The following is an 18,201-nucleotide window of genomic DNA, read 5'->3' as shown; positions in this document are numbered from 1 at the left end:
CTTTTTTTACAAACATTACAGGAAGGGATTATCAAGCTGTAATAATCATCATCATAATAATAATAATATTTAAAATACAATAACATGTACAAATAAAACAATTAGCACACAAAAATAAAATAAATTAAATTAAATTAAATAAAAGGGGCCTAACAGTCAGGAGTAGATCTGCAACGATTAATTAATGAATTAATTAATCAATCGTTTCAAGTAATTTTTTTAATAAAACATTTCCAAATTATCTGATTTCAGCTTCTCAAATGTGAATATTTCCTGGTTTCTTTAATCCTATTATGACAGTAAACTGAAACATCTATGTGTTTTGGACACAACAACACATTTGAGGACGTCAACATGGGCTCAGGAAAATTTATCAACACCCTTCACCATTCTCTGACATTTTACGGACCAAAACACCAATCGATCAACAATCGATTAATCGAAAAAACAATCGGCACATCAATCGATCATCAAAAACAATCGTTAGTCGCAGCCCTAATCAGGAGGCATAGAAGAAAGCGAGTTGAAAAACGTTAAGAAGGATTGCCACTTGTTGTAGAACTTGTCTGTGTTACCTCGCAGTGAATATTTAATCTTCTCTAACTTGAGGAAAGACATGACATCACTGAGCCATCGAGAGCTGGAGGGAGCTTTAGTTGACTTCCAGTTAAGGAGAAGCTGCCGTCTCGCCAGTAAAGAGGTGAAAGCTAAAATGTCTAAGTGCTTGGAATTATAACGGTTGTAATCAACAGGAATCCCAAATATAGCAATATGAGGAGAGACAATTATTGTCCTCAAAAGTATTTTTGACATTGTATCAAAGTAGTTCTGCCAGAAGCGAGATAGTAGAGGGCAAGAATAAAACATATGGGTTAAATTACATGATGAAGAATGACATCTGTCGCAGCTATCGATGACACTGGGATAAATTTGTGACAGTCGAGCTTTGGAAAAATGGACTCTAAATATCACTTTGAACTGTATGAGTGTCAAACGAGCGCAGGTTGAGCTTTTGTGAATTTTGTCAAGAGCTAACTCCCAGTAGCTATCCTCTAAGTTCAGCCCCAGTTCCTGCTCCCAGGCCGTCTTGACCTTAGTGGATGGTAAGTTGTCATAGGACAGGAGTTTGTTATACGTTTTAGAAATATGAGATTTTTGAAAGGGGCTGGAACAGAGAAACTCTTCCCACAACTGAACCGTAGGTGAGGAGGGGAAGTTTGGAAACAGCGATTTGACACAGTGTCTGATTTGAAAATAGCGAAATAAATGAGAGGGAGGGAGCTGATATACACAAGACAGGTCTGTAAAGCTACGGAAAATACCGTCTCTATACAGGTCTTTAAAAAATATCAGGCCTTTACCGTGCCATACAGAAAAGGTGGAGTCTGTAAGTGCGGGTTTGAATAGGTGATTCTTTAGTAAGGGAGCTGAAGTTTAAGCCAAAGTAAATTTAAACTGTCTCCTGAATTGGTACCAGATCTTGAGTGTGGAACTCACTACTTGGTTGTTTGTGAAGCCCGAGGGGCTGGTTGGGATAGAGGAGGTAAGTAGAGCCAATAGAGAAGACAAAAAACAAGAGTGAGCCTCCAACTTACACCATGGTGGATCACTTGAATTAAACCAAAATGTAATTTTGTGGATGTGTGCCGCCCAGTAATACAGTTGAAAATTAGGGAGAGATAAACCACCATTAAATTTGCATCTCTCCAATAATGATTTACGGACTCTGGGAACCTTTCCACACCACAAGAAGCCTGAAATAATTTGATCAATGGTTTAAAAAAAAGTTTTAGGCAAAAATAGGGGGAGACAGTGAAACAAAAACAAAAATTTTGGCAGAATGTTCATTTTCACTGTATTAATTCTTCCAATCAAAGACAAGGGTAAACTTCTCCATCTTTGAAGGTCAGATTTGATTTTGGACAGAAGGGGGGAAAAGTTGGAAGAAAAAAGTAGCTTTAATGTTCTTGTTACATTGATCCCTAGATACTTGAAGCCAGATGGGCTAAACTTAAAAGGAATATTGGCCTGATTAAGTTGTAGTGCAGAAGCATTAATAGGATAGCATTCAGTCTTAGAAATATTCACTTTATACCCTGAAAATGAACCAAATGTCTTTAGGAAGGATAAGATGGCTGGTATAGACCGAATTGGGTCCGAGACATACAGTAATAGGTCATCAGCGTAAAGAGAAAGCTTAAATACCATGTCTGACCTTGATACACCGGTGAAAATGGGAGAGGACCTGAGATAGATAGACAGGGGTTCTATTGCTAGGGCAAATAATAAAGGGGACAAGGGACATCCCTGCCGAGTGCCATGAGATAGAGTAAAAAAGCTGGATTGAATGCCATTTGTAGTGACGCTGGCTTGTGGAGCTGTATAAAGCAGGTGTATCCACGAATTGAATATAGTGCCCATGCCAAATTTGTTCAACACAGCCAACAAGTAGTCCCATTCGACCCTGTCGAAAGCTTTTTCGGCGTCAACAGAGATAACTAGTTCAGGAACTGTTGTGGTGCTTTTAGAATAAATAATATTTAAGAGGGTGCGTACATTATAGAACAGCTGGCGTCCTTTTATGAATCCAGTTTGTTCCTCTGAGACAATAGTGGGAAGAATGTTTTCCAAGCGACGGGCCAGAGCCTTAGCAAGGATCTTAGCATCCACATTTATTAACGAGAGGGGTCTATATGAGCTGCAGAGCTTAGGGTCTTTGTCTTTCTTTAGAAGCAGACTTATTGAGGCTTGCCTCAAAGTGGGAGGCAGAGAGCCATTCTGTAAGGATTCAATGTTAACAGAATGCAACAGGGGGGCCAGTTTATGCTGAAATCGTTTAAAAAATTCAACTGGGTATCCGTCAGGGCCAGGAGCTTTATTATTTTGCATGGTTTTCATAGCGCAAGTGATTTCCTCTACCGTGAGTGGTAAGTCCAGTTGTTTGGCAACGTCTGGATTTATTACAGGGAAATTTAGACTGTCTATGAAAGAATTAGTTTTGGTGGGGTCAGATGATGACTCCGACTTATATAGGGAAGAATAGAAAGATGAAAAAACTGAGTTAATGGAAGTAGGGTCAGTATGTAAATTGCCAGATGAATCTTTTATCTGAGCGATTACACGTGAGGCTCCCTGGCGGCGTAGCTGGTGAGCTAGGAGTCGACCTGCCTTATCCCCATGTTCATAATATGTAGAGCGTGAGCGCAAAAGCAAACGCTCCGCATCAGTGGTCGTGATCAGATCAAATTCAGTCTGTAAGTCTACACGACGTTTGAGCAAATTAGGACAGGGGCCGGCAGCAAGTTGATGATCTAAATTGCCAATATTAGTGGAGAGTTCTTGAAGTTTATTTTTACAGGTTTTGTTCAAATGTGCAGAATAGGAAATAATTTGGCCCCGCAAGACCGATTTTAGTGATTCCCACAACAATGACGAAGAGATAGGTTCTAACTCGTTCTGATTGGTCGCAATAAAATCATCAATTGTGGTCGCAATTAACTTATTGCATTTTTGGTCTGACAAAAGTAAAGTATTGAACCTCCATAAACCAGAGTACTTCGGTTGAGGGGAGAGCTGAATATCCAGAGAGAGAGGGGCATGGTCAGAAATAACAATAGGATGATATTCAGCAGCTTTCACTTTAGAAATCAGTTTGGCATCAATAAAATAATAATCTATTCGAGAAAAGGACTGATGCATTGATGAAAAAAAGGAGTATTCTTTTAAATGGGGGTTAATGAATCTCCAAGGATCAATGCAACCATTTTTTGACATAAAGTCAGAAATTGCCTTTGACATTGACGATGGGGTCAGGGAGCGAGGACTAGAGCGGTCAAGTTTGGGGTCAATTACACAGTTCATGTCGCCACCAAATATAAGCAGGGTGTTGTTCAACGAAGGGAGGCGCAAAAAATAACTTATTCATAAAGTGTCGGTCATCAAAATTGGGGGGATATATATTTACCAATAAAATGGGAACATGAGACAGTGTACCTGAGATGATTAAATATCTGCCATTCGTATCAGAAATAGTTTTGGAAGCTGAAAATTTAATTTTATTACTAATTAAAATGGCAACCCCTCTGGCTTTAGAGTTGAAATTTGAATGATATACCTCAGAAACCCAGGGGCATTTTAGTCTGACCTGGTCCTTAGTACGCATATGAGTCTCCTGTAGAAACACTAAATCAGGTTTAAGACGTTTCAAATGAGCAAATACTCTCGACCTCTTAATGGGGCTCCCCATACCTTTAATATTCCAGCTCACAAACCTCACTGAGGAACCGAATTGAGGGATTCCCGAATTACTAATATTAGCAGTCATTAGTTAAGATAAAGAAAGACAATGAGCATGGAGCCCCACACCCATCCCAAAAAAAGGAGAGAAAAAGGGGAAAAAAAAGAAGAAAAGAAAGAAAAAAAGGCATGACAAAAAAAAAAAAAAAAAAGTAAACACAAGGTGGACATAGCCAAAATAGCAAACACAGTCCAACCCCCCCCTCCCTCCCTCCCTCCCTCCCTCCCTCCCACGCCAAAGCACTTACAACGAACCCATCCCCAAACGATGGAGAACCCAGTGCTGACTCACAGAGAGTCGAATCAGTAAGAAACATACTTACAGCTTTGAACTAACAGGAGCAGAATAGTTAAGCTTGGGCTCCTGCAAACTTGTCAGTGATGAACATTAGGGCACATACAAACAGGTCCACTTAAACGTCATATAACTTGGTGTGAAGATCAAATAATTAGCGAGTGTCCATTAATAGGTTTACTGCAACATCAACATTATTGCTCTTTTGACAGTCCTCTTACTTGCTCAATGTTGAGATGAACGCCTTGGCCTTTTCTGGCGATGTGAAATCCCTCTCGGCACCGTTGTGCGTAATACGGAGGCGCGCCGGGTAGAACAGGCCCTTTTAATTTTTAAATAATTTAAATGCATTCATTATATTACAGAGAAGTATGTCCCATAAAAGAATCCCAGAGGACCCTGCATAATATTTTATTTTAAATTAATATTATTATGGAAAATCCATGTGTCCTTCTTCAATAGCTTTTAATTAATCTGAAACAGTGTCTCCAAATAATTTTTTCATACAAAATTCTTCAGATTAAGCCTCTTCATTTTCCTCTCAAAGTGCACCAGATTCATGCATTTCACTTTAAAAAGCTTAAAAATCTCATGGGGGGGCATACCCCCGGATCCCCCTAGGAGGGTCGGGATCTCAGCTGGCTACTATTTTCACCCAGCTGGACATTGGGGGCAATAGCAGAAACACTAGGTGTCTGAATGGCATTTAACAATAGTCAATGATTTGGGCAGCGCTAACATTGGAGAGGGGCCCCCCTAATCAAATTCTGCATAGGGCCCCATGAAGGCTTGGGGTTTGCAAGGAAAGTGTTGCCGTGAAGAAGAATTACAATTTACGAAGACACTATGAAACTAAACATCAGGGGCCGTATTCACAAAACATTTTATCTTAAGAGTACTCCTAAGGAGCACTAAAAGTTCTTAGTAAGGGGTAATTTCTTAAAACCTATTCACAAAGCTGATAAGACCAACTTTTACTAAGGAATGGGAGGGACTCCTAAGGTAAGACTAAAGGGCGGTGTTGACCCTGTTGCTATGGATGATGTCATGTTCATACCTTCTATGCCCAAAGTGATTGGCTGAGAGAGAATGAGTCCCTAAGAGTGAATTTATGATAGAAACACTGTGGGAGATATCCATATTGTGTCGCTGTATCAAAGTAAAGAGTTTTTATATACAATTAATGACAAGTGACATTGATTTAACATGAAACCAAGATACTGTAGGGTTTCCCACACCTTCGTTCACAATTAGCCTACAATAGCGCCACATAGGCCTATTAATTTTAAATTTTACAATGATTTAAATTGGAAAAAATATCCTCATTGAAGAGCTGCACGCCATGCACTCTCACTGTAACAGCGACTATGCAGCAATAGTCAGACAGCGACAAAGCAGGAAATTCACAATTTAGAAACAACAGCCGGCAAAATCGTAAAGTGTATGCGAAAGGAAAAAGGCGAGACGCGCAACTATAAAGTAGCGGACCTGTGGAACGGAGGAGATGCTGCGAAGCGCCACATATAGGCCTACTCTAGTAGGAAAGTAAATCCAAACGTGACACCAACAGTAATTGTCAGTGCATCGTAAACCCAAAGCAACTGCAGGAAAAGGATGATAAATGTGTTATTTTTGCAAAGTGGCCCGGCCCTTCGTAGATTTTTCTGTATGTGGCCCTCAGTGAAAATAGTTTGGACACCCCTGCTCTTTGGGAGTCAATTAAGACAAGAAAAGTAGTATAATTGGAGATCTTTAACAATTATTGCTAACCACCAGCATCCACTGAGGCTATTCTCAAACCTCAACTGTGTACGTATATAAGTGGCAAATCAAAAAGAGAAAAAAATCTATCCGGATTATTGTGCATTAATATTGCACTAGAGCTGGTATAAGATGTCCTCACTCGGGGCCCCACAGTTTGGGTATTCGAGGCTCAGATTTGTTTATGAATATTAATTTCAATTAAATTATTAATATTAGAAAATTATTTATTTTGTAATTACAGTTTTTTACGATTGCTAAACCACAGTGGGCACAACTGGAACGACAAGTGCAAAACTCTAACAACAGTATGCAGAGCAGCGGTTCATTCGGACCAAACTGTAGCTCGTTTTTCATTGATTAAACACAATTTTCAAAACTCTACACACCTATCTCATGGCTTAACCACAGCCTGCACAACACTGTGGATTTCCAGCACTTTTTTCAAATGCTAACACACTGCTGCCACAACTGTAAACCACACATTCAAAACAGAATGAATGCCTTTCAAACACTGCGGATTGCAATTTCAACTGAAACACTAAGATGTCTTGTTTTCAAGGACGAAATTTTGATTTCAGAAGTGGGGGGGACACACATTTTTAATAAAACTCTAATGAAAAACCAAGAAAAATGCGCACTCTCCAAAAAATTCTTGAAAACAAACTAAAGAGGTGCAAGACCAAAATATAAATGACATAAACTCCCTACTGTGAGTTGCTGACCCAGCTCATGAACTCACTACTGAGTCGCTACTATTTCTTACCAATAAAATAATACATTTAGACAACTTTTTAGTACGCTGGCCTCAATATAAAACTGTACCTGTCCAGTTTGCTTCTTTCATCTGACAAAATATATAGATGCACGTGTTTGAACTTTGAAAGCTCTGATACAGATTATCGTCACCCTAACATTTGTCACAATGCTTAATCTCATAATTTACATATGTTTATTCTTTCAACCTCACCTGTGAGCCTCCAGCTTCTCCTCCTCTACCTCCTCCAGCCTCTTCTCCTCCTCCTGCCTCTTCTCCTCCATCTCCTCCAGCTTCTCCTCCTCTACCTCCTCCAGCCTCTTCTCCTCCAGCTTCTCCTCCTCTACCTCCTCCTGCCTCTTCTCCTCCATCTCCTCCAGCTTCTCCTCCTCTACCTCCTCCTGCCTCTTCTCCTCCATCTCCTCCAGCTTCTCCTCCTCTACCTCCTCCAGCCTCTTCTCCTCCATCTCCTCCAGCTTCTCCTCCTCTACCTCCTCCTGCCTCTTCTCCTCCAGCTTGTCCTCCTCTACCTCCTCCAGCTTCTCCTCCTCTACCTCCTCCACCCTCTTGTCTTCCATCTCCTCCAGCCTCTCCTGCTCTCCCTCCTCTAGCCTCTCCTCCTGTATCTCCTTCTGTCACCTGACAAAAATATGTTGATGCATAACATGAACAGTGCGACAATTTGGGGTGCAACAATCATCAATTTTGATGATATGGTTATAGAGGAAAAAACTTCTAATTTCACAATTATCATGAGTTTTGATGTATAAAATCACATTTGTAATCTATTTCATTGTAATTTCCCTAATCTTTCATTGTTGGTGTTTTTTCATTTTTGTTGCCTTTCAACATAAAAATAATACATGAACATAAGTGTATCTCTTTGGCATTAAATATAAGCTTTTTAAAATATTTGCATTGTTGGGGCTCTACAGTTAAAATAATAATAATAATGATGATTATAATGCATTTTATTTATCAGCACTTTCAATAAAACTCAAAGACACTTGACAAGGTTATTGAGATCTTTGTAGCTAATTGATGAGGAGGATCTTGAAGTGGATATGCTGCTTTATTGGGAGCCAGTGAAGGTGTTGCAGGATGGGTGTAATTACTATCTATGGGTGTAATGCATTTATTTGAGTAACTTACACTTTGACTTCTAAAGAAGTCTCTTATATCCACTTTTCTTCTTTTAGACATGTCGGCGCCTAATTACCAAACACACACACACACACACGCACGCGCGCACACACGCACGCACATGGACACGATTCAAACATTAATGTAAATGAAACCTCTGATATTCATATCATGGGGTAAGAGCTATACACTGAGAGCAGCGGAAAATACTGATAAACCTTTCGTGATACTGAAAATGCTGGCTTTAGACTCAACAGACCTCGCTCAGCCCTTAATCTCGCTTCGTAGTATACCCCTCTGGACAACTAGCAGACTGGTGTGCTCATCATGGATGTATTGGGTGTACTGAGTGTGCACGCAAGATGGAGTGACAGCGGGGACGGCCAATCACACAAGAAACGGCAGAGCCAATCGAGGAGCTTGTGGGCGGTCTAAACTCAGGGAAACAGGCTTCATCTTGAGCGGCGGTTTTCCGCTTGGTCCTAGTGCTTGACATGTCTCTGTTTACTATAGCGCAACATTATTTTTGGACGGTAAAAAGTGCAGGGGACCAAAACGGCCTTTTGAAAAAGTGCAGGGGACATGTCCCCTGTGTCCCCCCCCCAAATTACGTCCGTGCTTGTTTTAGTCTTGTTAGTGAACATATATACAGTATAAAGGGAAAGCTCAAAAATATATAGTTTTTTGGAAATGGACCAATGAAGACAGGTTGTTGGAGGGAGAAGAGTGGCAGTGAGAGTGTGGATGTGTGGAGGAAGAACTAGAAGACATAGAGCTGTAATGTCTGATGAAATACAGTAAGGGCAACAGTGATAGACCCTGTTGTGAATCATGGGCTCACATAGAGAGAGAGGCAGGGTTGAGAGTGCAACCCAATCTGCAAAAATCTAAAGTTGCATCTGTACTACAAATTTTCCAGCAAACAAACAGCTAAGAGTTGCATCCTTACAGTAAATGACAACATTACAGGAATTGATTTCTGTATTACAATTATAGAATATTTACACAGATAAATAGGGGAGAGTGGCCTAAGTTGTGCAACTTTTCACTCAAAGTGACTTTAAAGTGAGGCCTTGACAGTAAAGTCTCCAACTCAAATGTATGGGCTTTACGTCTTTTATTTTGGTTATTGTTATTTTACCTTCATTGTTTACCTACTGAATGCACTATGTACAGCACTTTGGACAGTGCAAACTGTCATAAATGTGCTTTTATAAATACATTTTACTTACTTACTTACCTATAACTCACCCAGGCCCTTTGGCACAAATCACCCCAATCCCAGAAATTTGGATAATAAGCATGATGCAGCAATTTAGGGCTGACATCGTGCTAACTGTATAGACTCAAAATGTAGCATACCAAAGCACTAAAACATGTGTCAAATGTTTTCAAACTTGTCTATAATTGTTCAGACACAATAATCAAAAAACCTTGATCATGGAAATTTTACTTTGAAAGGCAAAACACAGTTTTTTGAGCTTAAATGTGCTTATATCTTATTCCTTGTGTCTCCCTTCTTTACAGGATGAGTCAAATGGATGGCTCTTCTTAAATATGTGGTCACATTTCCAATTTCTTCCACGGTTTTCTAGAAAGAAGGGGTGGCACAACTTCCAAAATGCACAACTTAGGCCACTCTCCCCTACTACATTTGAAAATGTTTTCAATAAAATATACAAAATGTGTATCTATTGAAGCAAACTTCTGATTTTCATTTATTTTTGTTTTCCTAAAAAAAACTGGTATGTTATAAAATAAACAATTTCATGTGAAAGAATTTCACCCTTTCATCAAAGAAAATATTATGCAATTTGTGTGAAATAACTCAAATTATTCAAACTGTAAAGATTAAAAGTTTGTCATTTGTGTATTGGGGTTTGATGCTAGTGTTTGTACACAGAGCAGATTCTGAGTGACAGTGTGTGTTATCTCAATGAGGCTGGTTCATAGTGTTTGCTGCACTGAACCTGTTTTGCAGGTGAAGTGAACTGTTCAGCTCCAATGACTGTTGGTAGTGCAGACTGTAGCTAGAGTTTTGCACATTGAGCTACACTGTGGTTTAGCAATCGAAAAAAAATGTAATTAATTTATTTAGAGTAATTTAATAATTAATGAATACCTTTCCTAAAATGTATCATTTCATGAATTTAATAATGTTCATAACGTTAACCAAATCTGCCCCTTTGAGTTCCAACAATGTGTATGACAGGGTTTGCATACTGCCTCAAAGCAATAAATGAAAATGAAGTCAATATTAAAATAAAATAATAAAGAAACAAAGTTGAATTGCAGTTCGAGACATGGCAGTCATCAGTGACGGCATTCATCAAGTCCTCAGGTACTACAGGTGCATCTCATATTATTAGAATATCAAGGAAAAGCTAAATATTTTCTGTAATTTAATTCAAAAAGGGAAAATTCCATATATTCTAGATTCACAATGCCAAAACCACCAGTAACGGGTTTGCTGGCCATGGTATTACTGTGTTTAATTGTCCAGAAAACTCTCCTGACCTGAAACCCATAGAGAAACTATGGGCTATGGTCTAAAGGCAGATGAGACACACCATACCAACAATACAGACGAGCTGAAGGCCTCTGTCAAAGCAACCTGGACTTCATAACACCTCAGCAGTGCCACAGGCTGATCACCTCCATGCCGTGCCTCATTAATGCAATAATTCATGCAAAATAAGATCTTAGACCAAGTATTGGGTGGATGAATGGCCATTCTTTTTAGAAGGTCGACATTTCTGTATTATAAATCCTCTTTTTGATTGGCCTTATCCGATATTCTAAGAATTTGAGATGTAAACTGTAATCCACAAAATTAAACAAAAAATCCCTGAATATTTCGATTTATGTCTAATAAATCTAGAATATATGGAACTTTATTTATTATTTTAATTAAATTACAGGGAAAAAAGTGCTTTTCCATTATCAGATGCACCTGTATTTAAGCTTTTCTCTGACTTCTCTCTTCACTCCTCCGATGCTGTTAACTTGTTATTTCAGTGATGTTTACCTTCTCTCTTTTTGTTTCCATAGATTTGCGCAGAATGACAGCAGGTTTCATGGGCATGGCTGTGGCCATCATCCTGTTTGGTTGGATCATTGGTGTGCTGGGCTGCTGCTGGGACAGAGGCCTCATGCAGTATGTGGCGGGTCTCCTCTTCCTCATGGGAGGTGAGTCATACACACTCTATCAAGAAGTTACTTCAGTATCAAAGTCATGTCAAGTCAACTCTATTGTCAATTTCTGCAATATGCGCCTTACAAAGGAGGGGATTAAAAGACCAGGGGCCTCATTTATAAACGTGGCGTACGCCGAGAAGAGGGCGCATGCCAATTTCTACGCAAACATTGGGATTTATAAAAAAGCAAACTTGACGGGAAGATGTGCGGTCCTCCACGCAAACTCTGACCCATGCATACGCACAGAAAGTGGAGAAAGGAGAAACGGCGACTCCGTCGGCACATGTATGAAGTGCGAGAACGAATGTGTTTGTGTAAAATTAATCCAGATACAGGCCTAATTATAAGCCATGTAGGTCTATCGTATAGGGAGTTCCTTTGCAAAACGGATGAAGCCATTCTTACAACTAATAAAAAAATGCCTCCACAGATTTTTCCATGGAGTGATCCCAGCAAAAAACAAAACGAATTAGGATCTTAAATAGCCTACAAACGGAGATATATGAGTGCAAATTAAAAAACAAAAAAAAACTTTTGAATAAGCTCTGCAGTTATTAAAGAATAACCTATCTGCATGTTATTGGATTAATTCTGATAATATTGAGGTGGAATACAACCTATTACTTTTACACTGACGCTGTTCTCGATGCCTCAGTCAGGCAGACAGGAGTGCACAGTTTCATACACTAATCATAAGCCTACTGTACACACTAATAACCTCTTTATTGAAGGTAGAATTCTCAAATTACGTGATGTGGTAAATTACCACACCGTACAAATTATTTACAAGGCTTCAAAAAAAGCCTTCCTAACAGTTTACAAGTAATGTTTGAAGAAAGAGGAGTTTCACATGATTTAAGAAGAAAAGGAAAATTCACTGAGAAGAATATACGGACCAGTGGCGGCTCGCCCATAGAGGGCGATAGGGCGCCGCCCTCCTTGAGCCATATCAGCAAAAAACGAAAATATAATAATGAATAATAATGATGTTTTTTTTTTGTTTTTTTTGTATTAATAATCATAATTTATGATTTCAATACAGTTTTTACCTGCATCTAAGTCTGAATATCATTGTACAATCAGCGTCTGTGCTCTGTACCGTCACTCTGGGGCGATGTCGGGCTGGTTGAAAATCGCCCCCAGCGCTCTCATAGACATCAATGTAAAACTTTTTTTTTTCAAACTGCAAGCCTCGCAATGCAATCTCTATGGGTTCCGGGGGTGCTCGCCCTAACGTGTTGTCGTCATACGTACAGTAAACAATAAACCAATTACAGTGACTGATACAGTCACATGTCCAGTATGCAGCCCAGAGCGGTCATATTCAAGACCAACACAACTTTATATCAACTCAGGCTAGGCTGGCAAGCTACTTACTTGATCGGACTCGGACTAGGTCTTTCCCAGACAAAATGTAACCATCAAGCAAGTATCTACCAAGATGGATTGGGGGATCTTATAAACGCGGATTTTCACGGGGCTCGTTTGAACGGCTAACGAGGCTAGCAGGATGCTAATGCGCTAACGCTCTGTCCTGCTGCCGCTGCATGATGATATGGACTGTATACTGGCTTTTTATCCATCCTGATGGCAGCACAGAGACCGCATGGATAACTTTGGGTGTCACCCCTATGCATCATCTCTCAGAAAAGGTAAAACAAACATTAAACATCAATCTGCATATACGAGCCAGCGCCGTTCAACAGCTGATCGGCTATTGAACGGCGATCAGCTGTTGATCGTCGTTTAGCTGACAGCTGCTTTCACCGTCCGACATAAACCCGCCTACCAAGTGCTGTAGACAGTAGTAACCCAAACCAATGTGATGATTAGCACTGTTAATGTTGCACATGCTATGCCAGCATCCATTTTTGTCTCCTAACTTTTAAAGGAAGCCTATCTGAGGAGCACACTGGTAGATGACAAGTTATCTGTGATGGCCACAGCCGGATAATTAAATCATTTTAGAGCTAAAATAATTTTATTCAAGAAATTAACTAACTTAATTTCCAAAAATACTGTACAGTGCAATGCTTGTCTAATGTTGCCAGAGTGGTTATGCCAGATGAACAGGAAAAACAAACAGTTAAATGCAATATGACATTGTCATATGCTATCTGATTTAGGTTAATTTTGGGTCATATTTCCCATCATGGCAACAATTGCCCCCCCTGAGATTATTGTCAGGAGCCGCCACTGATACGGACCACACTTAGATCCTTTTCGATTTCTGTAAAGGGTATTAAGCTGTGGAATGAACTTGATGAAGATGTCAAAGGGAGTTGCAGTTTGCGCAATTTCAAAACAAATTATGTTTAAAAAATTATTGAAAATTACAGACTAATAAACTGAGCACAATGTGAATGTCACTATCATAACAATATTGTAACGAATAATAGAGGCCAGCAGACAGACTTGTATGTTTTTGAATACTTTTGCAGATGTGTTTAGACTGCCAGATAAGAAATTGAACAGGCCACATACAAGGCCACTTCACACTTTGCATTGACACAGACAAACTGCACTGAGCTGAGAACTGCTAAGTTGGTCTCTAAATGCCATTGACCGCGTGTTTTCAACACGCGTCTGTTTGTTTGTTTTTTTCTTATTTTTTTTATTGTTTGTTTTATTTTTAATTTTTATAATTTTCTGAAACAATAACTGTGTATATTTGTATCTAAATCCGAATCTGATGAAAATGGGGGCGGGACCTGATAAGCCTTTGGCTTCTTCCGTCACCCTTCGGACAACACAAAGTAAGATGTATGAAGATATGAAAGAGAAAATTGTGTATTGGTGGAATTGTCCGAAAGAATAATAAATAAATACTGTGCTAATTTTCCGCGGCTTTTAGTCCGTTTTATCCATGTGTTTTTCTTTGTGTTTAAGCACGTCGTAACTGTGTTTTGAAAGGGACTGTGAAGTTTATTATTAACCCTCCGCCGCCCGTCACTGCACCGGGATGAATTCTCCGAATCTGTATCTCATGAGGGGTCTCATGTCCCCCGCTCGTGGCACAAACACTGCTGTGTGAGGATATGCACTTTTTTGCGTCCACTTTTATGTCGGATCGCTTCTTTTTATTTCGACCACAGCTTTCACAGAGATCGCCACAGGCTGCACTCTGCCGCCTATATAACTAATATACCAGTTTTTTTAGGAAAACAAAAATAAATGAAAATCAGAAGTTTGCTTCAATAGATACACATTTTGTATATTCTATTGAAAACATTTCTAAATGTAGTATTTATCTGTGTAAATATTCTATAATTGTAATACAGAAATCAATTCCTGTAATGTTGTCATTTACTGTAAGATTGGGTTGCACTCTCAACCCTGCCTCTCTCAATGAGAGACCATGATTCACAACAGGGTTTTCAGTGTAGCCCTTACAGCATTTCATCAGACATTACAGCTCTATGTCTTCCTCCACACATCCACACTCTCACTGCCACTCTTCTCCCTCCAACAACCTGTCTTCCTTGGTCCATTTCCAAAGAAATATAAATTTTTGAGCTTTCCCTTTATACTGTATATATGTTCACTTACAAGTCTAAAACAAGACATCTTAGTGTTTCAGTTGAAATTGCAATCTGCAGTGTTTGAAATGCACTACTAGGCATTCATTCTGTTTTGAATGTGTGGTTTACAGTTGTGGCAGCAGTGTATTAGCATTTGAAAAAAGTGCTGGAGACCCACAGTGTTGTTCAGGCTGTGGTTAAGCCATGAGATAGGTGTGTAGAGTTTTGAAAATTGTGTTTAAGCAATGAAAAACGAGCTACAGTTTGGTCCGAATGAACCGCTGCTCTGCATACTGTTGTTAGAGTTTTGCACATGTCGCTCCAGTTGTGCCCACTGTGGTTTAGCAATCGTAAAAAACTGTAAGAAGGACATTCCACATTATTAAGCAGGCCAAATGTTTCAAGCAATATGGGAAAGAAAAAGGATCTCTCTGCTGCCGAAAAGCGTCAAATAGTGCAATACCTTGGACAAGGTATGAAAACAATAGATATTTCAAAGAAACTGAAGCGTGATCATCGTACTGTGAAGAGTTTTGTGGCTGATTCAGAGCACAGACAGGTTCGCGCAGATAAAGGCATAATGAGGAAGATTTCTGCCAGACAAATTCATTGGATTAGGAGAGCAGCTGCTAACATGCCATCACAAAGCAGCAGATAGGTATTTGAAGCCGCTGGTACCGCTGGAGTCCCGCGAACCTCAAGGTGTAGGATCCTCCAGAGGTTTGCAGCTGTGCATAAACCTATTATTCGGCCACCCCTAAACAATGCTCACAAGCAGAAACGGTTGCACTGGGCTCAGAAATACATGAAGACTAATTTTCAAACAGTCTTGTTTACTGATGAGTGCTGTGCAGCCCTGGATGGTCCAGATGGATGGAGTAGTGGATCGTTGGTGAATGGCCACCATGTCCCAACAAGGCTGCGACGTCAGCAAGGAGGTGGCGGAGTCATGTTTTGGGACGGAATCATGGGGAGAGAGCTGGTAGGCCCCTTTAGGGTCCCTGACGGTGTGAAAATGACCTCTCCAAAGTATGTTGAGTTTCTGACTGACCACTTTCTTCCGTGGTACAAAAAGAAGAACCGTGCCTTCCGTAGTAAAATCATCTTCATGAATGACAATGCACCATCTCATGCAGCAAAGAATACCTCTGTGTCATTGGCTGCTATGGGCATAAAAGGAGAGAACCTCATGGTATGGCCCCAATCTTCCCCTGACCTCAACCCTATTGAGAACCTTTGGAGCATACTCGAGCAAAAGATCTATGAGGTTGGGAGGCAGTTCACATCAAAATAGCAGTTATAGGCTATTCTGGCATCCTGCAAAGATATTCAAGTAGAAACTCTCAAAAAACTCACAAGTTCAATGGATGCAATAATTGTGAAGGTGATATCAAAGAGGGGGTCCTAAGTTAACATGTACCTTGGCCTGTTAAGATGCTTTTGATTGAAATGGCTTTTGATTTCACTAAATATGACCTCCACATTCTGCAAATTCAACAAATGACCATTTTTAGTTCTTTACAACCTAAAAAATGTTTTGAAACTCTGTTGTGCATAATAATTTGGAACGGTGCATTTTGAGTTTCTTATTTTTGAAAAAAATACTTTTATCATTGGGAGGTTTGTTCCATAAAATTTGAATCATACTTTAACGGTTGATGACTTGAAAATTATACTGACTGTCATTTGCATCGACTATTTAGGAAAATCTGAGAAAAATATCATTTGCATAATAATTTGGAACACACTGTATGAACTAGGGCTGGGCGATATGACCAAAATCTCATATCCCGATATAGGAATTTCATTTCCTGATAACGATACATATGACGATATAACATTTTTCTGTTAATTCAATTAATAAATAAATATAAAAATGTCATATAAATAATACAATTCTCAACAAATAAAGTATTTACCCATATTTGATTATTTTCTGCTTTAATTCAAACGCAAATTTTCAAGCATTCAACAAAATAGAAAATGCAAATGTGACATTTGAGTAGTTTTGGGCCGTGTGGGGTTTCAGGCATGGGGGCACAGAATTGACTGAATTGGTGGATTCCTCCTTAGCTTAGCTCTTTAGCCTAATGGAGCTATCATCTTTAGATGAGGCTGCGGCGGCTTGTACATTCACCCCGCGGAGAGGGTGACCGCCCCGGGGAGCGCAGGAGCTTCTCATCGCTGAGAGAGCAGCCGAGCCGCGCATTACTGCGAGCCGGGAAGCGCTTGACAGCCCGCGGGGACAGCAGCCGAACTGCACTGCGTTAGCTCGGCTGCTAACCCCCGCGAGCCTGTCAAGCGCTGCACGGGTAACGCCGGCTCGACTGCTCTGTCAGCGGGGATATATGATCCTCTCCCCATGGTGCAAACACCGACAGGTCTGTTACCGATGGGTTTCAGAGTCCGAAATGAACTTTGATTATCACACAAGCGAGAAAAGCCTGGTGCAGTCAGCTGGAAGTAGTGTGATAGAAACGCGGCGGGGCTAGCTAGGAACTAGGAAGCGCTTAGTGTTTCTGCTTCAAAATAAAAGTCAAAGTTGACTTTAATTCCTCACATTTCACCAGTTAAAGGCTTTTAATGTGAAGTTACGCTGAAGGAAATCTTCGGTTTGAATAACAGTAACTTAACTGCGAGCTACATGTATAGTTTGTGTCCTAAAGAGTGGGATTGGCAACATAACGAAATAAACGATATTGCTTAAAATGAAACGATAGACGATTTTGTTTCGTCAGGCGATATGTATCGCCATATCGCACAGCCCTAGTATGAACGTTTATTGGCTGAAAAACGTAACATATGAACATGCATATGAACTAGTGGACATCGAGCCCGTATCACGTGACACGAGACGAGCCTATAGCAGCAGCTCTTCTGAGCTTTTAATGGCTGCCATGAATGCTTGTTTTAGTGGGAATTATTAGCTAAAAAGAGCATAGATCATTGTTTGATGATGTTTTTATGAAATATCTAGTGAGAACTTTGTCCTTTATTTACATAATCTTGATACAGCGAATTCATGATCTGTCTGAAGTCTGTTAGTTGTCAAGACGATTTTGGTACATAAATACGTTCCATGCTAACGTTTGCCTACCGGGGAAGACTCAAAGATCTCACACACACACACACACGGTGCAGCTGACAAGAGCGCTCACTCCGATCGTTTTTCCAAAAACCAACTCGCCAGTAAACTGAAGAGAAAGATGAACGGAGTAATATGAAACTAT

The 18,201-nt window shown here is 39.9% G+C and overlaps 1 protein-coding gene across 1 annotated transcript in view; it reads left to right on the top strand.

The window, feature by feature from the left end:
* Nucleotides 1-18,201, top strand: part of tmem178bb (transmembrane protein 178Bb) — a gene marked incomplete at both ends in the record, with an annotated part of 133,896 nt that overhangs the window by 80,586 nt on the left and 35,109 nt on the right. Inside the window, one exon of the mRNA XM_080051387.1 lies at nucleotides 11,304-11,441. Within this exon, the coding sequence (XP_079907513.1) occupies nucleotides 11,304-11,441 (138 nt within the window). The remainder of the gene's footprint in view (nucleotides 1-11,303; nucleotides 11,442-18,201) is intronic.

The sequence above is a fragment of the Ammodytes marinus genome (assembly GCF_949987685.1).
Source record: "Ammodytes marinus genome assembly, chromosome: 22".
Classification (NCBI taxonomy): Eukaryota; Metazoa; Chordata; class Actinopteri; order Uranoscopiformes; family Ammodytidae; genus Ammodytes; species Ammodytes marinus.
This window is presented reverse-complemented; position numbering and strand designations above follow the sequence as displayed.